This window comes from Notothenia rossii, assembly GCF_949606895.1.
Source record: "Notothenia rossii genome assembly, chromosome: 8".
NCBI lineage: Eukaryota > Metazoa > Chordata > Actinopteri > Perciformes > Nototheniidae > Notothenia > Notothenia rossii.
Genome location: NC_136906.1, coordinates 51,005,362 through 51,031,710, shown reverse-complemented (window position 1 = coordinate 51,031,710; position 26,349 = coordinate 51,005,362). Strand labels below are relative to the sequence as shown.

Here is a 26,349-nt window from a genome sequence, read left to right as displayed (position 1 = left end):
AACCTGGGAAAGATCCAACCAGTCCAGGCAGTTATAGACCTATAGCTCTGACATCACACTTGTGTAAAGTTATGGAAAGAATGATAACAGAAAGGCTGACATACTACATTGAGAAAAATAAACTAATGACTCCTTATCAGAGTGGGTTTAGAAGAGGGCGGAGTACTTTAGATCCACTGCTGTGCCTGGAGTCTGAAGTCAGGAAAGCCCAAGCGAATAAGGACTGTGTTGTAGCTGTATTCTTTTGATGTGGAAAAAGCTTACGATATGATGTGGAAGGAAGGATTATTAATAAAACTGGACATTATGGGTCTGGGAGGTAATGTATAAAATTGGATTATGGATTTTTTGTTTGGCCATGCCATCGGAGTCCGAGTTGGCAAGTCATATTCTCGAAGGCATGAAGTTGACAATGGAACCCCGCAGGGGAGTGTCATCAGTCCTCTTTTATTTTCTATCATGATCAATGATATATACACACAAGTAGGATCTGATATTGGTAAGTCACTTTTTGCAGATGATGGAGCTATTTGGAAAAGGGGCAGAAATGTAAAATATATTGTAGCTAAGATTCAGGAAGCCATTACGGAAATTGAAAGCTGGCCTCTGACATGGGGGTTTAGATTGTCGGTGGAAAAAACTGAAACTTAATTTTTTACGAGGAAAAGGATAGGTGAGGAGGTTAGGTTAAAACTTTATGGACAAGATCTAAAGAAAGTGAAGACATTTACATTTCTGGGAATATGGTTGGACGAGAGAGTCACATGGAGTACTCACATTGATAAAGTAGTAGATAAATGTAAAAGGGTTTTAAATGTTATGAGGTGCTTGGCAGGCACTAAGTGGGGGGCTGATAAAGCTGCTTTGAGGAACGTATACACAGCCTTAATAAGATCAGCCATAGAATACGGACTAATAGTGTATGGGTCAGCTGCATATTCTTCTCTTCAAAAATTAGATAGAGTCCATGCACTAAGGATATGCTGTGGGGCAGTAAGATCTACACCAGTGTCGGCACTTCAGGTAGAGGTCGGAGAAGTACCTTTTTCTTTGAGGAGAAAGCAGTTAATTGTTAATTACTGGGCAAATCTAAAGGGCCATAAAGATACTCACCCTACTAAACAAACTGTACAAACAAGTTGGGAAAGTAACAACATAAAAAAAGAAAGTTTTTGTGTTTGTGTTTCGGAAATATGTAAGGAATTCAAAGTTAAAGAATGGAATATTAGTCCGACGGTGTTGTTATCAGCTGTTCCACCATGGTTGCTACCTCAACCTAAAGTAGATTTATCACTATTGAAACGGTTACATTCAATGAAAAACAAAATCAATGTACAGGCTTATGTGGACACTGTTCTACATGAACAATATGGGCACTTTATAAAAATATTTACTGATGGAGCCAAAAATTCAGAAAATGGTCTAACTAGTTGTGCATTTTATGTTCCTGAATTAAAAGTCAAAGTGGGAAAGCGTACAAGTGATCACATTGCAGTATATACAGTAGAGATGATGGCTATCTCTCTAGCACTTCAGTGGGTAGAGGAAATACAGCCAATACGAGTGGTCGTTTGCTCTGACTCCAGTGCAGCTCTGGAGAGTATAAACAACTTCTCTTCAGAATGTCATCAGGATATTTTACATGAAATTTTACAAAGCATGTTTAGGTTAGTTCATCTGGGAATTGTTGTTCAATTTGTGTGGGTTCCAGCGCATGTGGGTATTAGAGAGAATGAAGTAGTGGATCAACTGGCAAAATGTGGTTTGAAAGCAAACCAGATTGATATTATGGTACCCATCAGTAGAGCAGAAGTCAAGTCTTTTACAAAAGTGGTTATCAAGCAACAATGGCAAAAACTATGGGACAGTAACACCAAAGGAAGACATTTATACCAGATACAAAGGGAAGTAGGAACAGGAAGCACTTGGGGGAGTAGTAGAAGAGATCAGAGCATTAACAGCAGGATAAAATTGGGACACTCTGGACTAAACTCATCATTGCATCTGATTGGAAAACATCCAAATGGCAATTGTGACGGTTGCCAACAACCCGAGAAAATACATCATGTATTGTTTAGCTGCCCGGATTATAACAGACAAAGATTCATTCTGAAAACTGCACTGGAACAACTCAACATCAAGGACATGGATTTCAAGGCAATATACGAAAGTAAATCAAGAAATGAAGCAAACAAGCTGATCTTCAAATTCCTCAAAAGCACTGGTCTGAGGACAAGGATTTAATATGAACATTTAATAACTCAAGAGTAGGTGGCGATATATGTTCCAAGTGGAAGCGATTCGCCATTAAAGAAAAGAAGAAGAAGAAGAAGAAGATGTGGGATCGGATGGAGGGGGTGTTCCTCTCATAGCCGCCGGGGGCGCTGTGCCCTCTGCAGCGCCCTCCCTTCACCTGCTATTCTTCTTCACACTCAGCGCAGTGGTCTTTGACTTTGAAACATGGCTGCCTTTAGGGAAACACCATAATACTGCAGCCTACAATGTTCCTTCTACATCATATATTTCTCACAAGGGCGGTCGTGTATTAGTTTGACCAGACATGTCGGATAAAGAGGCCGGTATGGGGAAGGAGAGTCCCGGGGAGAAGGGTTACAGGACCCCCGGGCTGAGGGCCACGCAGACCACCACCATGTTCCGAGCCTTCAATCCCGAACTGTTCATCAAGCCGGTGAGCCCCATTAGGAGAACATTAAGAGGAGAACACAGAACTTGATTTATTAATAGTACATGACGCTAACACTGTCCTGCTGGGAAATTAGCATAAATGAGCAGTTAGCTTCTGCGTAGCAAGCTTAGTATAACATAGGGAGTCTGAAGGGAACTTACGTAAATATCCCATTCTTTAAATGGTAGTTTCAATTAAATGTTCTTTTAAGGTTATGTTTTTAAACGTTTTTTTTTTTCAATGTCTTCAAGTGTCACTTGTTTTGTCCTTATCATGTTGCCAGTTTGGAGACAGTTTATGAGGATCCTTTAAACCCTGCTCTGTAACATGCAGCCTGTTGTTCTGCAGAACAAACCGGTGATGGCGTTTGGACTGGTGAGCATCACGCTGTGTGTGGGGTACCTGGGATACATGCACGCCATGAAGGAGAACGACCAGCAGCTGTACGAGGTCATCGACAGCGAGGGAGAGAAGTACATGAGGAGGAAGACTTCCAAATGGGACTGACTGTGTGTGTGCGTGTGCGTGTGTGTGTGTGTGTGTAAATTAAACTGGATTCAAACAAGGATATTCTCTAAATACATTCATTTACCTCTCCAAGACAACACTGTTTCAACAAGAATTGGGCATGATGATCACTACTATTGCTCAGAGAAAACAAGATATTTAAAGTAAACTTGAGCTCTGGGTTCTTGTCAAAGATAATTTGTATATATATTAAGACATTTATTTATTGATTAATCCGAAATAATATTGATAAGGGAATGCAAAACCACAAATATATTTTTGCCCTAATGGGACCTACAGTATATCAAACCATTATTGCTCCAACCAACTGAGCAGAGCCTTTAATATGAAAAGGAATTCAATGACTTCCTAAAGCCTCTTCTAAAACCCAAAACACTTCTTGGCTCATGGTCAGCTATGTGACGTTTCTACACCTGAAACTCTGTCAAAGTGCTGTTTGTTATTTACACAACAAATAATTAAGAGCTCCAATGGGGAGAGGAAAACAAAAATAAAAGAGAATATTTTTATTTCATTTAAAAAATATTGCTATATGAAAAATTGCAATCAAACTAAAAAAACCACCTCATATAATTTTGAGTTTTGTTTATGGTAAAAAGCAAAGATTAAAATAGCCTATTATTATTCTTTGAAGTGTATAGTGTTGGCCCCAACACACTATGTATGAGTGACATTATAGTACTCTGCTTATAAAATAGGATTAGATCAGGAAGATATGATCAGGTGTCGGATCATCAACAGAAATGAGAGACAAAAGAAAGGGAAAGTAGGAACACACAAGGATAATGTGAAATATCCACAGAATAAAAGTATCATTTAAAATGACAAGAGTACGATTATGTAAAACTGTTGACAGAGAACGATATGAATAAGTATGAGCATGATAAATATATACATCTATGTCCAACTGGAAGTCCAAAGGAGGTTCATTTGTTGAAAGTCTTAGTTACATACAATGCATATTTTTGACTGATGTGAAGGATAGCAAATATAAAGATTTTTAAAATTCTGCAATTATCCACCTGAATCAATGACCACGCAATGAAACCCTTTTTACAGACCTAAGCTACTTTACATGTGTTGGTTGTTATTCACATCGGAGTTTGCACTGTAGAGCTGAAATCACCAGATTCAACACAAAGTTATGGTATGTTTATGTATTTGATGTTTTATTAAACAACATAAATATTCCCAGTACAGCTGAAAATGCAACGTGTTCTGCTGAGGCACAGATGTGAGCTCAGAGGAGAACGTCAGCGCTGCTCCATTATCTGGTTTTCTCATCCTGCAGAGACAAGGTGTATTTGTTGGCAAAAAGTCATTCAAGTAGCCTTTCATAGCAAAACTTAATGTAAACGATGCTTTGGTTTTTGTGCATGTAAGTCAGTGTATGACAATAACTAAACTGCATTTAATTTTCCTGAAGTGGAACATGGTAACTATTGCTAACTCAGCTTGTGCCTCTGATAACTTGAGATCCAGCAACGATGACTAAAATCCTTCATCAGGGTGAGGTCAAAATGTGGCTTCCAACTGCATAAATAAACTCATTATGTCTCAGCTTCTGGCAGATAAGTTCCCATGTCAAAGGGGACAAACTCCATCACAGTAAGGCAGAGGAATCCCACCTTTACCCGGACTACAATTCAACATTTCTATTGGTTTGAAAATGTTATGAAACATTTGAGATAATGTAACTCCACAACTCCAACAAAGGCGGTTTGTTTGCCAGCTCATAGGGTCCTATTGTGAACCTGGAAATGTTGAGGACCCCAAAGTGTTATGTTATAAATGTGTAGTACGGGTCCCTTGCACATAGAAACTGCTGGGTGCTAACTTGCATATGTTGGTACATTTGCTTAATTAGCATTAATTGGCATATGTAGACAATAGCTAAAAACGGCTTGGCCGATTTTGAAATTTTTTGAGTGGTTTGGGGGATTATTGAGGATGCTTAATACATTTCTGCCATTTTCAGGACACTTACAATGGACAACACATTTTTTCATAAAAATCAGCCCAACCGGAGTATAAACATTCTGCCTCTTTCTGGTATAAACTGCAATTTTTGATCCTGAAAATGTCAGAATTGGACTCAGCATCCTTACGAACCCCGAAAACCCAACCTGGTTAGCATCCAGAAGTTTCTATGTGCCGGGGACCCCTACTATATATTTCTACGGGGGTACCATTTACAGGTTCACAGTGCTGGCAAGTAGACTATATACTACGTTTGGGCTATTTAAATTAACTAGTTCATAGCCACCAATTGAGTTCATTTAAGTAGAGTTAGCTTAATTTGATTATTATTTTGAGAAAATAATCCAGATATGCCCAGGACCCCCTTAAACAGAGGTGAAAGTGTACCTTGATGACGTTGGCCAGCTCCTGCAGCGTCTGTTCGTAGCGCGCCTCCATCCCCTTCAGGCTCTCTGGTTTGACGATCTGCTTCTGAATCCCGGGCGTTCCTGCCTCCACCACCATCTGCAGGAAGTTCTTCTCCTGAGGGGAAAACACAGCACTCTGTCTCATATCCCGTTTATGCTCTTCACAATCAGAATACCTTTCATTTAGTGTAAGTAGGTTTACACATACGAGAAATTTGCTTTGGTATGAATGATGCATTCAAAGACACAGTAAGAAGTATACGTATGTAGTATATTTTTGCCTCACTTATCTATATTGAATCATGTTTTCTTAAAATGTTTGGGATATAGTGATAATAGGGAAGGTAAAGACAACTAGATGGTCACATACAACATATGATCAATCAATCAATCAATGTTTATTTATATAGCCCAATATCACGAATGTTACATTTGTCTCAGTGGACTTCACAGTTTGTACAGAATATCAGTATGACAATACGACACCCTCTGTCCTTAGACCCTCACATCGTACAAGGAAAAACTTCCAGAGAAAACCCACAGTTTAAAGGGAAAAATGGGAGAAACCTCAGGGAGAGCAACAGAGGAGGGATCCCTCTCCCACGACAGACAGACATGCAATAGATGCCGTGTGTGTTTAAAGAGTACCTGTACTCCCAGCAGGAAGGTGAAGGCCAGGCCCGTTTTCCCTGCTCTGGCTGTCCTTCCAATCCTGAACAGAAACAAAGAAGCCAAGTCACAGAGAGAATAAGCCACATCTGGAGGATATTCTTCACTAAACATCCTTTGTACTCCTTATAGTACCTGCGGTTATACACACACAGGTCAGTTTGATGGACAGTTCACCTGTGGATGTATGTCCGGATGTACTGCGGTGCGTCATAGTTCACCACACATTTGACCCCGTTGATGTCGATGCCTCTGGCGGCTGCGTCTGTGCTGATCATCCTGCAGGACGCATGTTAGCTTCATTATTGCTCCTTGAATCATTCAAGCTTACACTGCACGAATTCATGCAGTGGCCAGGCCAAGTTAAAAATACAAATACAAAAAATATAGTTATTATGCTGTCACACCTTTGTTTTTGTAACTTGTTCCCCTTAGTATTTATTGATACTCTTTAGTCTCCTTTAGACAGAGATGGCAAAAGTACACACGTCCTTTACTCAAGTAGAAGTACAGATACTCGTGTTTAAAAATACTCTGGTGAAAGTAGAAGTACTGACAGGGGCGGTGGGTACTGTAGGCTAGGGAAGGCTAAGCCTTCCCAAATATTTTTGTCACTGCATCCTGGTAAAATAAAAATATAATGTTTTTGTCTTTAAATTAATGCTGCTATGCAGCCACCTGTGCCCTGTACTACGAAGCCAGTTCAACATACCCTGGATATGTTTGAGTAACAAACAAACTAACAACAACAAACTAACAAACGAGATCTCGCTATGCGGTCCTACAACGCTGGTTATCAACTCGGTAAATCAAGCCAGGGGCTGCAGTCCAATAGTCCATTTAGCTTAGGAACCTTCCTAACGGAGTGAAATGACCCGGAAGTCCCTCAGTGGCAGCCATGATAAGTGCCGTTCAAATTCTCTAGATGATAGGAAAGGAGGTTTCAAACTTCCTTTATAACCTCCTTTAGATTAGGAACCACTGGACCTCCCTCACCGAAATGAGAGGAGAAAATGCTGCCCCACAATGCCTTGCAGCCGCAGCATTTGCCGTCACACAACAGTCGGCCGTTCACGGAAACAACCGATTATGACCGAGACATGAAATCATGAAAGTTACGGTGCTTATTAAGCTGTGTGTATGTGGTAAGTTGCCAAAGTGCTTTGTTTTGAACGTTCATCAGTATTATAATCAAAAAGAGAAATATGAACGTTAGTTTTACTGAAATGATAAAATAAAGTCAAAATTTCACAGTCTTCACTGAGCTGTGTGGGGTTTGTTCAACTTTTAAAAGATGTTTGAATGGTGATATACACAGTGATATATGTTAAGGACCAACGTTTATAAACGTTAGATCTTAAAAAAAATACAAATGTATTTACTATAAATAATAAATACATTTGTATTTATTTTAAGATCTTTTCATAGTTCATACAATCATACGTATTGGGATCATTTGTATTAATGTGGACCGGAGGGAGAGGGTGACGAGCATAAGTTTCACTTTCCTTTTTTATTTCAATTCCAACTTTGGTCATGAAGAATATGTTTCTCTGTTGTCCACGTTCATAAAGCATAAAGCAACAGCATCAGAGCACGGTGGAGTCTCTAGATGAGTCCCTCGTTCTTATTATACATCCATGTTGTAGTCCGCTGTATAGAAAACTGTAGTTTCCATAGTTTCACCACAGCAGTAGACGCACATTTATGACGTCCGCTGGCGCATCATAAACACGTTGGATAGTGAAAGTGCATTCGGATTCTCTAAAGTACCGCAGTCTCTTCTCCTAAATCCTTTTGAATTCTCCTATCAACTATCCCTTAACCCTGTGACGTTTCACTCAGAGGTCAAGGAATAGGAGATAGAATTTAGGAGCTGATTTTTGGACTATTCGAATGCAGCCTGGTTTTCTCTCTCCAGCTGAGAGCGCGTTCACGTGAAAGGGGCGGGGTTAGCTACATTTGACCAATCACAAACAGGGACAAGTGTACTGACAGCGCAGCATCATACTTCATTAATGAAAAGTAAACTAATATTAGACAAATATGAACTTTAAACATCCATGATTTAAACATATAATCCAGGATACAAGGCACATAGTTGCACCTAGAAGGAGAATATAGAACTGGTTAAAAAATAAATAAACTACCGAGTGTTTGAAAGCGTACAACAGTTTTATGATATCACTGCCCCATCTAAGACACGAGTGGATCTGACTTTAATTACATTTGAGTTGAGTGTTTTGTCAACCTAATGTGTTGCTTAAAATAATACTTCTGCATACAGTATGTGACACTGTAAGTGCTGCACGGCCTGATACGGCTCGAGAAGCTGACTCAGATAAGGAAATATGATATATTATGATATTATATGATCGATGATCTGATTGATGACGTGATATGAATGATAAGTGCATACGGCAGTTTAAACTGTATTTCCTTTATCCTGTAATATGACTTGATAGATTTAAACTCCGCACACTGAGCTCTGATTGGTCAGCAGGCAGTGCTTTCACTGAGTTGTTGATCTCTTTTCTATAGAAGCCGGAGGCGGGTAGCGTCAGGTAAACAAAGTTATTTGCCGCCTATGAGTACTGACTAAACTTCTTTACTCAAGTAAAAGTAAAGAAGTATGGGCTTTGAAATGTACTTCAGTAAAAAGTACCCATAACTAGCAGCTGTTTTAAAGAGTACCTGACCTCCCTTTATATTAATAGAACAATAATGTCATTGTTAGCTAATGAATGTTTCCATGCTGAACAACGGCAACATGACAACGTTTTCATTGGTCCCTCTTCTTTAGGGAAGACCAGCAAATGATGGATACACGGATCGTGTTCAAATCAATAGGCACGCAATGACTTTAAATCAGCCTTTCCCAAACTCAGGGTCGTCGCGGACCCGTTTTGATTGGGTCGCAGTTAAATGCATTGCTACACACACATAACGTCAGAGCTGATGGCTGCGTTGCAAATAAAAAAAATTTATTTTATTTTTTATTTTGAAAATGAAATTATGCAATATAGCATTGTATATTGAATGATTTAATTTTCTAAATACAAATAAACTAAAAATAAAAGATAGTATTTGTATCAGCTCTGACGCATCCCCCGCGAAAGTTTTCGCGCTGTCTGTTTATTGTCTGTTGATTAATCCCGATCGTACATGATGGCAAAAAGATTATACAAAGAGGAGTTTTTAAACGTTGGCTTCACAAAAGCTGTTAGAAATGGAGAGGAGCGGCCTCAGTGTGTTTTATGTGGAGAGGTGCTCAGTAACGAAAGCTTGAAAATGAATAAATTGGACCGGCATCTCCAAACAAAACATCCTCTGCATCGGGACAAATCGAAGGATTTTTTCATCTGCAAAGAAGAGTCTTTCAAGAAGCAGTGTTTTGATGGCGGAAAAGTAAGTCACTCATTTGAATCATTTGGTTTGTGTTTTTGTGAGTTTGTCAGGGTCTGTTGTGAAATTGTTTCGTTAATGCAAAGTTGGGTGAAATGCAGGCTGAGCCTCGGAGCGGACCGCCAGCTTCGTGCTCTCGCGCGTCCTCTACTCGCTCCCGCGAGTCCACTAAATTCTGCAGCGGCATAGAGCGGTGTTTCAACTTTCACCAGCCTGAAATGTTTTTAAAACGTTTTTTAATAACCACAGGAAGATTAGAGGGAAAGTGAAAGGCAGTATGAGAAGGAAAGCAGCCGCACGGACGTGACTGCTGCAGTGTGATGCACATAGGAATACATATGGGGGTTATTCCCTATCTTTATTCAAGAGCGTGGTCTTTAAATTTGAGAGCATACTTTATTGATTTCACGTTCATAATAGGTATTTATTTCCCTCAAACCCTGTCCTCACACTCAAATAGTGCCTGCTTGCGCTTAGATTTGCTCTGCTTCTGCTCAAACTGTACGCTTGCACTCAGATATATTTCTGCTTACAGGTTTCGTGTGTTCCAGCTTAAAACCTTCTCCTTGCACTCAGGCTGTTTCTGTGCGCTCGTGAAATGTCTGCTTTCAGATTTCTTCTGTGCGCGCTTGGGTCTTTTGTGCAACAACCCTGTCAAAGTCCCTCTGTGGGGATTCCCCACAGTATTGAGTATGTATGTCGCTTTGGATAAAAGCGTCTAACAAGTAACATGTAATGTAATGCGCTATAAATGCGGTTGCCAGGTCCACATTCGTACGCCGGCTGCTGTTAAAAATCACCCAATAACCCAGCATTGTTAATGATAATATCTTCTCTGTTATTTTCAGGCATTCAAAAGGAAACAGAGGGCAAGTCAGCCTCCACAAAAAAAAAGTGAATCAGTTGCCAAGTGTTGGAGTTTCTTTGTCTCTCTCAGAGTGTTTTACAATAGCTCTGTTCATTTAAAAGTGTTTAAAAAATGTGTGTACATAGTTTTTGATCTAGTGACAAACTTAATGTTGCACTTCTGAGAATTTAAATGTGGTTTCACCTGTGATTAACTGAATACACTTGACTGCACTTCAGTTAGTGTTTTGTCCCTTTCTGTTTACAACGTGTTTGTTCTTTGTTCATTTAAAATAGTTTTAAATCGTGTGGACATAGTTTTTGAGCTAGCGACAAACTTAATATTGCACTTTTGATAATTTTATAATTAAAATTTGATTTGTACTGTATATACTTGACTGCACGTCCCATGTTTCGTCTTTCTGCTTTGATCCTTATTTTTTCTGGGCAAGCTCAAAGGGAAGGTTGTTATGGTGAGAAACCTAATTGCTGCGATGCACTTTTATAATTAAATAAATATTTTCATTTACATTTTAAATTCATGGTGTGTTGCATTCTTTGTTTATAACTGTAGATATTATGGAAAATCATGACATTCTTTGAGCTTGGGTCCCTTAGGACCACAACATTTCTGTTTTGAGTCTCATGCTGAAAAAGTTTGGGAACCCCTGCTTTAAATAATAATGATCAGGCCACCAAACACACATTCAAACTAAAGGAACCAGCCTGTTTAGAAAATGTAAGAAGTAGAAAGTACAGGTATTTGTGTTCAACATGTAAGAAGTAGAAAGTACAGGTATTTGTGTTTAAAATGTAAGAAGTAGAAAGTACAGGTATTTGTGTTCAAAATGTAAGAAGTAGAAAGTACAGGTACTTGTGTTCAAAATGTAAGAAGTAAAAAGTACAGGTATTTGTGTTCAACATGTAAGAAGTCAAAGTAAAAAATCGTCAGAAAAATAAGTAGTGGAGTAAAGTACTGATACCAGAAACATGTACTTAAGTACAGTAACAAAGTATTTGTACTCCACTACTTCCCTTCTCTGCCTTTAGACAGATGTACAGGAGAGAGATATTTAAAATGTCCATCCTGCTGAGAGGGATTGGCATTATATGCTGACAATCTATTTGACTTCAACTAGCTCCAAAAGTTGGAAGGAAAATCGATGAAGAAAAAATGAATGACACCAAACATTAAAAATAAACATTTGGGAAGAAAGCAGTGCTGTTGGAGACAATGTGGACAGTTGAATATCACTCGCATATCTTCTGGTCAGGCATTTTGGACCAGGGCTATTCCGATTCTGGAAGAAATGTTAACTTATAAGACTCCCTGTGACCCAAGGGTTATGTACCTGGGCTTAATTCCAGATTATAATTAGAAAGGAAGACCTGACTATGTTTTTAAAAGTCCTGATAATTGCGGGTAAAAAAGGCCATTCAAAGGAACTGGTTAAAAAGTGACCCTCATGGACCGGGTCAGTGGCTGGACATTGTAGAATAAATATTTACTATGGAAAAACTGACCTACTGTCTAAGGACTAAAGCAGAGATATCTGAACAACGCTGGGAAAAATGGACAGTGTACAACGAAAAAGAAAGACTTTCAATGAGTAGTGTGGTCTCCTGTTTTGTCTTTTCTTCTTTTAAGTTTCTTTGTATTTATGTGTGTTATAACTTGTCAATAAATAATTACGGTGTGTCTGAGTCGTCACATATTCTCCGACACAAATATGTTTATACAAAGCACACTCACAGTTGGATCTTTCCTTGTTCAAACTCCTTCAGCGTCTTCTTCCTCTCAGCAGGAGACAGTCTGGAGGAGAATTCGGCTGCCTGAACGCCACCAAAGAGCTGCACCAGCAGAAACAGCCTGGAGAGGAGCAAACAGTCAGCTGATAGGGTCTGCAGCACTTTGTAAGAAGGGTGTGATGTGTTTATGCGGCGGGGCTCTCTCCCACCTGTGTGCTGCCTCCCTGGAGTTGGTGAAGCAGAGGATGGGGCTGAGCTTCATGCGCAGGATGAAGTGGAGGATGAGAAGAGGCTTCTTGCTTAACGTACAGGGAACGTAATACTCCTGAAAACACAAACGCGCAGTCATTCAAAAAGTGAGCCGTGTCTTTGACAGAATCTTTACATCCCTGTCTCACTCCACAGGACCCAGCTTCACATGTGTGCAGGACTGGAATACGTTTTCATTAACAAGTCCCGGGACCCCCACTCACAGTTTGCCTTCAGCTGCTTTATAGACTGTACGCATTACATTGTATTTATCTCATTTTTTATGTTAGTGTTATAATCGTTGTTTTTAGTTTTTATAATTGATTACATTTTTGGGCTGTTTTCTTACTTTTTATCTTCTTTGACTGTGTTTATGTATGCACCATGTACACCAAGGCAAACTCCTCGTATGTGTAAACCTACCTGGCAATAAAACTGATTCTGATTCTTATTCTTATCGGCATTCTGTTCGAATGGATGATTGCTGACTTGTAAAAAAGTTGTTTCAGTGGTTGCAAAGACCGGAAAAGTGGTATATAAATGCAATCCATTTAAGCACCAGTACTAAAACCACAATGTTAATACATTTTTACAAGCAAAAGTCCTGCATATAAATGCTACTTCAATCAAAGTATATTGTTGTATTTTATGGACTAAAATTATTCTAATGAAAAGTACTTATAGGGCGACTGTGGCTGCGAGGGAGTGCGATCGTCTTTCAACCAGAAGGTTGTGGGTTCTATCCCAGCCCATGCAGTCAACATGTCGTTGTATCCTTGGGCAAGATACTTAACCCTGAGTTGCTCCCGATGGCATGGCCAACGGTGTGTGAATGTGTGTGAATGTTAGTTCCTAGAGTAAGGTACACTGCTCTGTATGAATGGGTGAATTACATGTAGTATGTAAGGCGCTTTGAGGGGTCTTAAAGACTGTATAAAGCGCTATATAAGTACAGTCCATTTACCATTTATTCGATGCAGAAAAAAACTAAGCTGAATTTTTTTAATGAAAAATGACAATCTTTCAATTAGTCTATTGAATCATCACCTATTGTTTTGATTTCAGCTGTACATATAGGCCTTTACTGTACATTGTAGTTTAATGTATAACATTTCATATTTTATAAACTTTTCATATGCTTTGTGAGCAAACACTTCATTTGTTTTAAGAAACTAAAGCTGTACGATAAATATAATCGAGTAAGTTCTTGAATAAATGTACTTAGTTACATTCCAGCACTGCATGTATGCCTCCTGAAAGTCAGGGGTGAGCATCTTACCGTGAGACCTTGGGGGAAGTTGAAGCAGCCCTGTGTGTGGGGGGGGTCTGCCGTGCTGATGGTGCTGGACTGGCTGTGGATGGAGCTGAAAAGTCGGGGCTGGTGGAGGCCCAGCTGCTGCAGCTTCTCTGGGTTCTGTGTGAGCGTGGCAGAGAACAGCAGCTTTTGCAGCGGCATCTGGGGGGGGGACAGACTGAGAAGGGGGGGGGGGGGGGGGGGACATTATTCCACTGATCAGTATTCATGAAACGCAACGATGCACCAACCAAAGACAGGCTTGGGGACTAATGGATTACATAATCAGGACACACAAAAAAGTAGCTGTATTCCTACAGTTACATACAAAAAAAGAAGAAATCAGATTACTGTTACATAAAAAAAAGAAAAAAGGGGATTACAAGCAGGATTATATCGTTCCAAGACATTTTAAAATTAAAATGTCTATATAACAGGTAGACCTTTTGGTTTTCATTTAAGGCTGCTTTTATTCTTCTTTATTTGAAATATATTTTTTCATATGCAGTTAGTGAACACCTGATTTATTACACAATAACACTGTGTTTAATCAAAGTATTCAAATGAATCAGCATTTCTTAAGTGTACTTATCCTATAAGGGGACACATTTCTGATAATATATTGGTTTATTTTCTAAGTTCACATTGTTACATACACATTGTAGGAGCCAAAATGCTCATTTAACCCGAGTTCATTATTTCCATTATTGTTGTTAATTTAAATTGCACACATTTGTATTTAATGATCAACGTGTCAAAGGGATGAGCCTACGTTAACCTCTAGTGACTGTTCAATGGGAGTTTTGTCGCTACACACAAAAACTACTTATTGATATTTCTATTATTTTGTGCTTATTTGCATTGCATATGATATTCTAGGTAAATCAAAAGTAACGGAAAGTAATCAGGTTACTTTACTGTTATATTATGATACTCAGATAAGGTTTCTGATTACATTTTTTTGACAGGTAACTAGTAATTGTAACAGATAAAATGTTTAAAGTAACCCTTCCAACCCTGGCCAAAGACATGGAATAATAAGACAGTAGTAAATCTAGATGTAAACAATACAGGATTTAAAATTGCAAATATTCAAACAAATAAGATTACATTTGACACGTTAGACCTTTACTCTACATACAAATAAAAAAAATTGAGAAGCACTGAATGTAAATGTAACTTTGTTTTGAAAAAAACTCAGTACAGCGGTGGAGTCAGTATGTAGTTAGCTTAGCTTAGTATACAACATTGAAGCAGAGACAAACAGCTTGCCCGAAACTGTCCAAAGTTAAAAACAACACCTTTCAACACCTAAAACTGCTAAATAATTAACTCTTTATGTATCTCCTTTGTAGAAAATATTATTTTTGTTTCAACTATGTTTGATCTTTGGATAAAGCTAGGATGGCCAGGATAGTCTTAATGCTAAGCTAGGCTAACTAGAGCCTAACTGTAGAGCTGTACACAAACACCAACATAAGATTCACAAGAACCTCCTAATCGCACTGACTGAAAGCAGACAAGGATACTAACAAAATTATCATCTTATCTCATTTTGATGATATTAAATGTATTAAAAAAACAAAAAAAACAAAATAATGTTATCAAAGCAAATATTGTTTAAGATTGAGTTTTTTTTTTTTTTTTTTTAATAGCCTTCTGTTAAATAAAACTCTGCTTATATGAATAAAGACACCTTCCTTCATGTCTACCCTACACAAAGAGCCTCTTCAGACTCACCTGGCTGCTGTCACATGTGCTGGCTCCGCCCTCCTGAGGATGGACATGGCTTCCTGTCCACTTCCTGGTCTGTATACCGCCTTCACCACCTGGCTGAGCCACGACTGGTGCATGCTGTCAATCATCCTGTCGGCCTCGTCTATAATCTGGGATGGATGAGAGGGTGAGAGCCTCCACTTTAAAACAGATGATTGTGCACCGTCATATTTGCTGTGCTTTATGATATTTTATATATACTGTATGTTTTACATGTTGTAAGAACTTACTAGAAACCTGAGGTGTTCCAGACTGAAGCCTGAATTCTTGTTGATGTGATCGACCAGCCGACCTGGAGTGGCCACAACAATGTCCGCTAAACTGCGTCTCATGCCCCCCCTGGAAGAAAAAAAAAAGTCTAGGTACATAGATGTTTCACTGAGTATTGTACAAATACCACAAACTCAACTGATATTTATCTATTATTATTTATTTTACTGTTCTCCTTATGCAGCTGCAAATGTAAAGCATATATATGGATATCTTTTTATTTTGTTCTAGTGAAAAAGGCACTATCTGCCATGAGAGTCTGAAACTCTCAACCAAGATCAGCACATGGAAGTGAGACATTTAGAACTCTTTCTCTCATTTCTCTCATCAAGTATCTAACTAAATAATTCAAAGCAAAGCAAAACAAAAGCCATGTAAAATGCTCATACAAGTCAGCAACCGAAAGTACTTAGTTACATTTTAACAACACATGTTAGAACGGTCACGGTTTTACATTATCTTAATTGCGATTCACAACAATAGTAAACATCCTCTTTAGTGAAAAACAAACAATTCAAACATTTAATAAAATAATTGTCATAATTCATAAGGCATTCAAAAAAAGATATGTAGCTATTTTTCTTATGTAATAATATGTACGTAGAAGGGAGTTGCACGCTGCATGCTGAGCCCCATCCTCTACTCCATCTTCACCCACGACTGTACCCCTGTACATGGTTCAAACACCATCATCAAGTATGCAGATGACAACGGTGATCGGCCTCATCCACAACAACCATGAGACGGCCTACAGGGAGGACGTTCAGCATCTGACTGAGTGGTGTGCTGACAATAACCTGGCCCTTAACACAACAAAAACAAAATAACTCATTGTGGACTTCAGAGGCCTGTACTACGAAGCTGGTTCAACCTAACCTTGATATGTTTGAGTTAGCCGGTTGGCCTAATCTAAAACATACGCGCTCTCGCTAAACGGTACTACGACGCGGGTGATCAAGTGGATCGCTCAAGCCAGCCGTGCCCTATCTAGTTAGGTGCGCGTTCACATGAAAGGGGTGGTGTTTGGAGCATTCGACCAATCACAAACATGAAGAAGCGTACTGACAGCGCAGCGTCATACTTCCTGAATGAAAAGTCTACTATAATATTAGACAAATATGAAGAAGTTAAACTTTAAACATCCATGACTTAAACACTGTATCCAGGATAAAAGCCACATAGCTGCACCTGCAAGGTGAATACAGCTGGTAAAAGAAAAAGTGTTTGAATGTGTACATTAACAGGTTTATGATATCACTGCCCCGTCTAAGACACGAGTGGATCTGACTTTAATTACATTTGACTCAAGTGTTTCGTCAATTTAATGTGTTGCTTAAAATAATACTCCTGCATACAGTATGTGACACTGTAAGTGTTGCACGGCCAGATACGGCTCAGCCGACTCAGATAAGGAAATATATGATACATTATGATGTGATATGCCGCGGACTGTACTTAATGTTACTCTGATCCGGTTACTTATGTTGTGGCAGATATTTAAGTAAGCTTTCTTAACGCTAATGTTATAATAGTCAGATTGCTCTGAAGATGGGAGGTGATATTCTATTAATGTTCACGTTCACACAGTCGGTGATTTTTGCTGGCCGTCTTTCCTGCAACGGCAGCTTTTCTGTATTTCCTTTCTCCTGTAATATGACTTGATCGCTTTAAACTCCGCACACTGAGCTCTGATTGGTCAGCAGGCCTGTGCTTTCACTGAGTTGAGCTCTTAGCCTGCAACCTAACCTGTTCCGGGGCAGGTTAGCCGCACAGCATAAGTTACCATGGAGATCTAGCCCGCTAAAAAGAGAACCAGCTTCATAGGACCGGAAACCCCGAGTTTTCCCTGAAGTTAGCTGGCTAAGCGAAAATCCTGCTTCGTAGTATACCCCCCAGGAGATCGAAAGGCAACACACACACTCCCATCCACATAAATGGAACGGCGGTGGAGCGTGTGTCTAGCTTCAAGTTCCTGGGGGTCCACATATCAGATGACCTCTCATGGTCCAACAATACCACCAGCATAGTAAAGAAGGCTCACCAGCGTCTCTTCTTCCTGAGGAGACTAAAGAAAGACCACCTCTCTCCTCAGATTCTGGTGAACTTTTATCGCTGCACCATTGAGAGTATCCTGACAAGCTGTATCACAGCCTGGTATGGGAACTGCACAATGCTGAATAGGAAGGCATTGCAGAGGGTGACGAAAATCGCCCAACGCATAATCGGTGTCCCACTCCCTGCCATCGAGGACATCCAGGGGATACGGTGTTTGCAGAGGGTGCACAACATCTTCAAAGACACCTCTCACCCTGCAAACTATCTGTTTGTCCTTCTACCCTCTGGGAGGCGCCTCAGGAGCCTCCGGTCCAAGACCAGCAGGTTCAGGGTCAGCTTCTTCCCCAGGGCTGTTACCCTACTGAACTCTGCCCGCTGATAAACTCATGCCCATACCCACCATCCACCTGTTTATATATTTTATTGTCAATGCCGTTTACACTTTATATATTCATCTGTTTATAGAATATTTATAATTATTCTATTTATAAAAGTTCCATGTATAATTATTATCATTATGTAGACTCCTGCACTGCTATTTTGCACTTCTGGACAGATGCCTAAACTTACATTTCGTCACTAGTACATGTACTATGTAATGACAATAAAGTTGAATCTGAATCTGAGTTCCACAGGGCTCTATTTTGGGGCCCTTGCTCTTTTTATTATATGTAAAAAAAATTGGAATCGGATGCAATTTTCTACCTATCATATGTATGCTGATGACACTATTGTATATTCATGTGCTCCTTCTCTGGATAAGGCCGTTTCCAATTTAAAATCTGATTTCATCACGCTGCAGCATGCACTTCTTGATTCCAAACTGCTATTGAACGGTAAGAAAACCAAAGCAATGCTTTTTGCTCCCAAGTCAGCGTCCTCTTGCCTCTCCATTGACACCCTTGATGGCGTCTCTGTTGAGTTTGTCGATACATACAAATATCTTGGCTTTTGGTTGGACAGAAATCTGAACTTCAAACACCATATTGAAGTTCTAACAAAGAAATTGAAATTCACTCTTGGCTTCCTTTTCAGACTTAAATGTTGTTTTTCAACTTCATCCTGTAAAAGGTTGGTCCCTGGCTTATTCCTGTCCCAGCTGGACTACGGTGATACCATTTATAGATTTGCCTGTCCCACTGTTTTGGCCAAACTTGACCCACTCTACCATGCTGCACTGCGTTATATATCAAATGCACCCTATAGGACTCATCATTGCACACTGTATATAACTGGATGGTCCTCACTTAGTATGCGTAGGATGCAGCATTGGTTTTTATTAATGTACAAGGCCATTTTAGGTAACCTTCCACTGTATATTTGTGCCAGATTTGATCCAGTTTGTGACTCTTACAACCTCAAATCCAGTGCCTGGATATGGTTCCAGATTCCTGCTGTGCGGACTGAGGCTGGAAAAAGGAATCTTTTTTATTATGGTCCTTGGTCTTGGAATGACCTTCAATCAAGCCTCAAACTGAGGGCACTTGTCCCTATAGCATGTTTTAAATTGAAGTTGTCTGAAGTCCTTACCACCAGCTGCTCTTGCAGAAATAAGTAGTGTACCTTTCTTACTGTCCTAATGTGCACAATGTAGAGACTGCTTTTCTTCTTTTGTTTACTTAGTTGTGTTCTCTGTATTTTATATGTCTGTGTTATGTGTAAGAATGTATAACGTTGCTGCCTTCTTGGCCAGGTTAGCATTGTAAATGAGATTTTATCTCAATGCTTTTTATCTGGTTAAATACAAAAAAAAAGTAAAATAAATTCCTGTACTTTTTTAAACAGCTATACAGCTTTTTTAAGTCACTCATACTGTATATGGTTATTCATGATTATCCAAGCAATGGGAATTCAGTGCTTTTACCGTTATCCAGAATAAATTCATAAATGTTCTGTTTTCACAAAATCCCAGAGTAGTGGTGCAGCCTGTTCTAATGCCGCTGTTCTCACCTGAGATCCGACAGGTAGCTCTGCTCTGCAGCGAAGGACTTCTGTCCGGCCAGCATCACCACCTTCAGAGAGGTCCCCTCAGCGTACGACGCAAACACTTTGCACACCTGGACAGCAGAACATTAGTCAACTTGAGACATCACTGGATACTGTCATGCTTTTATTTTGAAAGGTTCTGACCTGCTGGGCGAGCTCTTTGGTCGGCAACACGGCCAGAGCACGGACTTCACACACCACCCGCTCCATCAGAACCTAAGGAACACATCATTCGTTTATATACTCTCCTATATGTGTTTCTGCTCCTGCAGTATATGTCTTTATTTCTGTTGCTGCAGTATCTTCTAAAGAACATCCTAATTCATCCGGAATATTTGATATTGTGTGTCTCCTCCACTTGATATGTTTATATTTGCTGTTTATTGTTTTGTTTTCATTATGTTTGTTCTTTATTCCACCTTTTAAATATTTTATTGCCTTAACACACTGCTGCTGTAATAGAATCATTTCCCGATGTAGGATCAATAAAGTACCTAACTATCTATAAAATAACTTTTTTTAAAGATATTTTTTGGGCAACCAGTGTGGAAATATTTGGACATTGAGATTTGCCTGTGGTCTGTGTTGTTTTAGAATGTGTGTCATAATGGATCCCTTGTCGTTTTTCTGCAAACCAAATCTACTTCATATGGAGGCCACACAGAGTAGTGGTTATATTGTATGAGTGTCAGAAGCTCACCTGGATGACAGGTATGACGAACGCCAGCGTCTTGCCGCTGCCTGTAGGGGCAGACACACAGATGTCTCTGGGCTTGTAGCCCCCTCGTCCAATCAGAAGCCCCTGCTGAGCGCTCTCCAGGAGGGCCGGGATCACCTCTGCCTGCACTGTGACCAGAGGTGGAATGAATCAGTTAATTTACTGTACTTAAGTACAATTTTGAGATATTGTACTTTACTTGAGTAATTCCAATATAATCAACACTAAGACTTTAGTTGCACCAGGAGTAAATTCACAAGCTACCCTGCAGTGTACAAAGCCATTCAAACTAGCTGCACCTTTACCAGCTTTGATAACTACTAATGCAGATTTTTAGCTTTTTAAATAATATATACAGTGGAGGAAATAAGTATTTGATCCCTTGCAGATGTTGTAAGTTTGCCCACTTACAAAGAAATGAACAGTCTATCATTGTAATTTTAGGTTTATTTGAACAGTGAGAGTAAGAATATCAAAAAATAAATCCAGAAATTGACATTATATAAAAGATAACAATTGGTTTGCATTTAACTGAGGGAAATAAGTATTTGACCCCTTGCATGTGTTAGTACTTGGTGGAGAAACCCTTGTTGGACACACAGAGGTCAGATGCTTCTTGTAGTTGGTCTCCAGGTCTGTGCACATCTCAGGAAGGATGTTGGTCCACTCCTCTCTGAAGATCCTCTCCAAACCCTTCAGGTTTTGAGGCTGATGCTTGGTCTCTGGAAGCTTCAGCTCCCTCCACAGATTTTCTATGGGATAAAGGTCCGGAGACTGGCTAGGCCCCTCCATCACCTGAATGTGCTTCTTCTTGAGCCACTCCTGTGTTGCCTTGGCCGTAGGTTCAGGGTCATTGTCCTGCTGGAAGACCCACCCATGATCCATTTTCAGTGTCCTGGCTGAGGGAAGGAGGCTATCGGACAAGATGTTAAAGTACATGGCCCCTTCCACCCTGTCCTCTATGCAGGGAAGTGGTCCTGTCCCCTTAGCAGAGAAACACCCCCAAAGCATAATGTTTCCACCTCCATGCCTGACGGTGGGGATGGTGTTCTGGGGTTATAGTCAGCATCATCTCTTCCTCCAAACATGGCGTGTTGAGTTGATGCCAAAGATCTCGATGTTGGTCTCATCTGACCACGTCATCTTCTCCCAAGCCTTCTCTGAATCCTTCAGATGTTCATTGTCAAACTTCAGAAGGGCCTTTCATGTTCTTCTTGAGCAGGGGGGGGGGTGCCTTCAGGCGCTGCAGGATTTGATCCATTATGGTGTAGTGTGTTCCCAATAGTTTTCTTGGTGACTGCGCTCCCAGCTGCCTTGAGATCATTAACAAGTTCCTCCTGTGTAGCTCAGGGCTGATCCCTCTCCTTTCTCCTGATCATCAATACCCCACGGGCCAGATTTTGTGTGGAGCCCCAGATCGAGGGCGACTGATGCTCATTTTGTGAAACTTCCATTTTAGAAAACACACACATTATTCTTCTGAATAATGGCACCAACAGTTGTCTCTTCCTCACCAAGCTTCTTTCCGGTGGTCTTGTAGCTAATCCCAGCCTTGTGGAGGTCTACAGTCTTGTCCCTGAGGTCCTTAGACAGCTGTTTAGTCTTGCCCATGGTGGAGAGGTTGGATTCTGTTTCTTTGGACAGGTGTCTTTTATACAGGTAACTAGTTGATATTAGGAGTACTTTTTTAAAGGAAGAGGACTTATGTAACCAGTCTGTGGGAGCCAGAATCCTTGTTTGTTGCAAGGGGATCAAATACTTATTTCCCACAGTTAAATTAAAATACATTGTTATCTTTTATAAAAGGTCAATTTCTGGATATTATTTTTGATATTCTGTCTCTCATTAGTCAAATAAACCTACCATTACAATTATGGACTGTTCATTTATTTGTAAGTGTGTAAACTTACAAAATCGGCAAGGGATCAAACCATTATTTCCTTCACTATATGATTCTGAAATGCACCAATCTGCACAATGACTACTCTTACTTTTGGTACTTTGAGTATATTTGGATGCTAATACTTTGGTACTTTTACTCGAGAAACATTTTAATTGCAGGACTTTTACTTGTAACAGAGTATTCCTACTCTATGGTACTTCTACTTTTACTCAAGTACAAGATCTGACTAGTTCTACCACCTCTGACTGTGACATCATCATTCTGTTATTTCTCAGGTGTTTACACTCTGTCAGTGTATTTACGCTAATGTGAATTTATTTGTATTTGTTATATTTGTTACAAGCCTTTTAACGAGCACTTGAAACCCGCTGCTGAAACCAGCGTGTGTGATTACCTGGGAAAAAGTTCTGGATTCCATTATTCTGAAGTTTCTTCACGAGCAGAGCGGAGAGTCCTTGGATCTCGGAGATGTTCACCAGGTGTCCTTTAATGTCTCTGTGAATCACATCCGGCTGAGCCAGCCACTGAGGGAGCACTCTGTGCACCTGACACACACACACACACACACACACACACACACACACACACACACACACACACACACACACACACACACACACACACACACACACACACACACACACACACACACACACACACACACACACACACACACACACACACACACACACACACACACACACACACACACACACACACACACACACACACACACACGCACACACACTTAATTTATCTTAATATTTATCACTACAATAAACAGTATTTCATTTGACTTCACTGTACAATATTTAATGTTACATTCTGTTCTCGTCTATCTAATTCTATGAACATGTGTGATATAGACTCCTGCATTTACTTGGTCACTTACAACATTCTCTGCATTATTTAGCTTGTTGTATTTATTTATTTTTCTGACATGTATAAAGTTAACTTCATCTGCATTACTTGCACATTGTTCTCACAACATAATCTGCTATATTTGATTCAACTCAGTTTCTTCTTACATTTTTTAAACGTGTTTCATATATATTGATGTTGCATTGTTGGAGGAGCTTGGGACTTAAGATCATCATTGCCATATCTACACTGTAGCTACTGTGCATATTGAATCTTTGAATCTAATAGCATTAGAAACACGTGTGTGTACCTTTTGGACAGGTTTGTTGTCAAATCCTCCCAGGACCGTGAACCCGGTTGGAGCAGGAGTCTTTTCCGCGGTTTGTTCTGGTGCTATGTTTTCTGTCTCCGTTTTCTCTTCTCTTTCTCCTGTTTCCTCCAGTCCTGCTTTTCCAGTCACAGGAGTGTCAGGAAGACTTTTCACTGAAATGCCTAAAATCCAGAGACAAAACAAGTCATATCAAATGAATAGACCAACTGGTATAATAAGGACAGTGAGTAAGAACTGTCTTCTTCTTACTCTTTATTATAGTCTAATTCATCCATACCTCTCATATTGTAACACAGTATGTGGGCAGTACTTTTTCCAACTACTTTTCCAAGGATTGCAACAAGATCCAAGTCCCATATCTCATCTGCTCCTTTATTTAACAGGCTTCACATTCTTACAGTTTACGAAATGAACGTTTATCAGATTTACGTTTTTATTTACAAGATATACTCAGGAAAAGGGATTATTCTTATAACCTTCAATACATACTTCATTTAAACCGTATGAGCCATATTCTCTTTGTGTACATATGCACTTTACAGATCAATAAACCACTGCCGTGAATGTCAAATTGCTACAATGAGTGGAGGAAAAAACCCAAATCAGCAAAGACTTTTAGCTCTTAACCTGCACAGTGACTGTCTGGAGATACAAAGTGAGGTATCCAAAGTGGATTTTGTTAGACCAATAGCAATATTTGAAGGATTTAAAAATCTCAGGTAAATATTTTTATAACATTTTACACCCTTTTCAAATGAAATTGGTATGAAGCGCTGACAAAATTAGGAGAGGTCTCACATGAGCCTTGTTCAGCAGTATATTGTAACACTTCACTGTCTTTTTGTTCATTCATAACTATTTATAATCAATACATTTCACCAGACATAGGGACAGTATAACCAACAATTCTGAGCTCTACTGTAAGTCTATTCACTTACTTGTGTTTGCTAACAACTAAGCTGAATCTGACAATATTGTTCATACCAATGTATTGTTAGGCCTCAATAAGAGGCATCATCTCACAACATCAATGTATTGTTAGGCCTCAATAAGAGGCATCATCTCACAACATCAATGTATTGCCCAATTTGGTGTTATCGTGTAAATAAATACAACAACAAGCACATACCTGACTGATCCTTCTTCTTCTTCTTCTTCTTCTCATTTGCACTTGTCTGCTTCTTCTTCTTCTCCTCCTCGACCGGCTCGTCGTGGTTATCCTTCTCTGAGACAATAACAGCTGCTGCTTCAGATTTCCGTTTCTTGTTGTGTTCAGGCTCCTGACTGCTGTCCTTGTCAGCTTTTCTTTTCTTTTTGACATTCTTTTGCGTCCGTTCTTTAGGTGACTTTTGTGTTTCTTCCGTCAAACTCTGTCTCTGCTTCTCTTTGGCCTTCTGTTGCAGCTTAGCCAGTAACGCCTGAGAGCGAGACTCCTTCGAGATGCTCCCATTTACCTCCTCTCCAAGATACCTGTGAGGACACATGACAGGTGTTACTCATTATTCTTCCCACTTCTTCAGCAAAAGCACAGCACATACACTTTTGGTCAATTGAGCAGCTTGTAGCCTTAAAAATATATCATCCTACATTTATTGGGTATTCGCCCTTTTCTCTTTTACATTATGGAATTACATTAATATAAATGCCATTTAAGTTGAAAGTTATCTTTTATCTTAGGATAAAAAAGGAAAACAATCCAGTCATTTAAATATAAAATCAAGAAACAACGGGGAGACTTAATCATTAGAAAGGTCAACATGTTTTGACCACTGGAGAAAAGGGGTTTTAACAAATAGAAAAACAGGAATGTTTCTTCCCTATAAAGACCAAAAGCCATGATAGGCGGAACACATTTAGATCAATAAAAATATGTCATAAGATTAAACACAACATAACTGGCAGACAAAGTGCTCATTTTTAAATAGATAGATGATAGATAGATATATACTTAAAGTCCAAATAGGGGAATTATTGTGTTCAAGCAGCAGTGTTAAGCATTACACGAGTTGTTTAAAGGATAGAATAAGATGCAAATAACATTTACAAGAGCGGAAAGTATATACAGTAAGAATACAACTTAAAATAGTAAGAATAAAAATGAAATATAACTTATTCTTCTTATGACCGTGATGTGAAAATCATATACTTATTATCTTAAAAGCTTTAAAAAGCAAGATACAACCATATAACTCCAAAGTCATGTATTTATGTGACAAAACAAACAAATACCAAAAATGAAAGCTAGTAGATAACATGAGCCTACCTGTTTACAACAAACAGAGACATTCCCTCAGAAAGGTAAATCACTCCAGGACAGTTTGTGTGTTCTTTTCAGCTATCTCGAGTTTGAAAATGGTTTTCGCTGAATATCAATTAACCATGTCTAGATTCGTTAAGAACTCCGATTATTTAAATGACTATAAACGCTCAACTTCAAATGAACTAGAAAAACCCACAAAATTCTCATGTGTTTTCCACACTTACAGTACAAAACGCAGTTTGATGACGACACTCAAGCAGCGGCTATTTTGTGCGTCACTAGTTGGGCGCTACCATATTTACTTGACTTTTTGGTGCACAAATTGAAGTAAGAAAAACTTGTTTTCCCTTTGACACCAATTTGCCTATTTAAAACA

At 39.4% G+C, this 26,349-nt stretch overlaps 2 protein-coding genes and 1 long non-coding RNA gene across 3 annotated transcripts in view; 1 reads left to right on the top strand and 2 right to left on the bottom strand.

The window, feature by feature from the left end:
* Positions 1-26,349, bottom strand: part of LOC307016869 — a 305,672-nt gene that overhangs the window by 210,026 nt on the left and 69,297 nt on the right. The gene's annotated exons all lie outside the window — the stretch shown is intronic.
* On the top strand, positions 2,389-3,252 carry smim8 (small integral membrane protein 8). The gene is made up of 2 exons (XM_079646214.1): positions 2,389-2,689; positions 3,035-3,252. The coding sequence occupies exons 1-2, from the start codon at positions 2,561-2,563 to the stop codon at positions 3,191-3,193; spliced, it is 288 nt and encodes a 95-aa protein (XP_079502340.1). The 5' UTR covers positions 2,389-2,560; the 3' UTR covers positions 3,194-3,252.
* On the bottom strand, positions 4,357-26,233 carry ddx51 (DEAD (Asp-Glu-Ala-Asp) box polypeptide 51). Its single transcript, XM_079646206.1, has 16 exons — positions 25,977-26,233; positions 24,843-25,183; positions 23,693-23,874; positions 22,916-23,066; positions 20,601-20,746; positions 20,045-20,116; positions 19,865-19,971; positions 15,820-15,928; positions 15,554-15,699; positions 13,799-13,991; positions 12,480-12,595; positions 12,275-12,391; positions 6,448-6,549; positions 6,250-6,313; positions 5,582-5,716; positions 4,357-4,499 (listed from the first exon to the last, which is right to left on the bottom strand). The coding sequence occupies exons 1-16, from the start codon at positions 25,997-25,999 to the stop codon at positions 4,482-4,484; spliced, it is 2,022 nt and encodes a 673-aa protein (XP_079502332.1). The 5' UTR covers positions 26,000-26,233; the 3' UTR covers positions 4,357-4,481.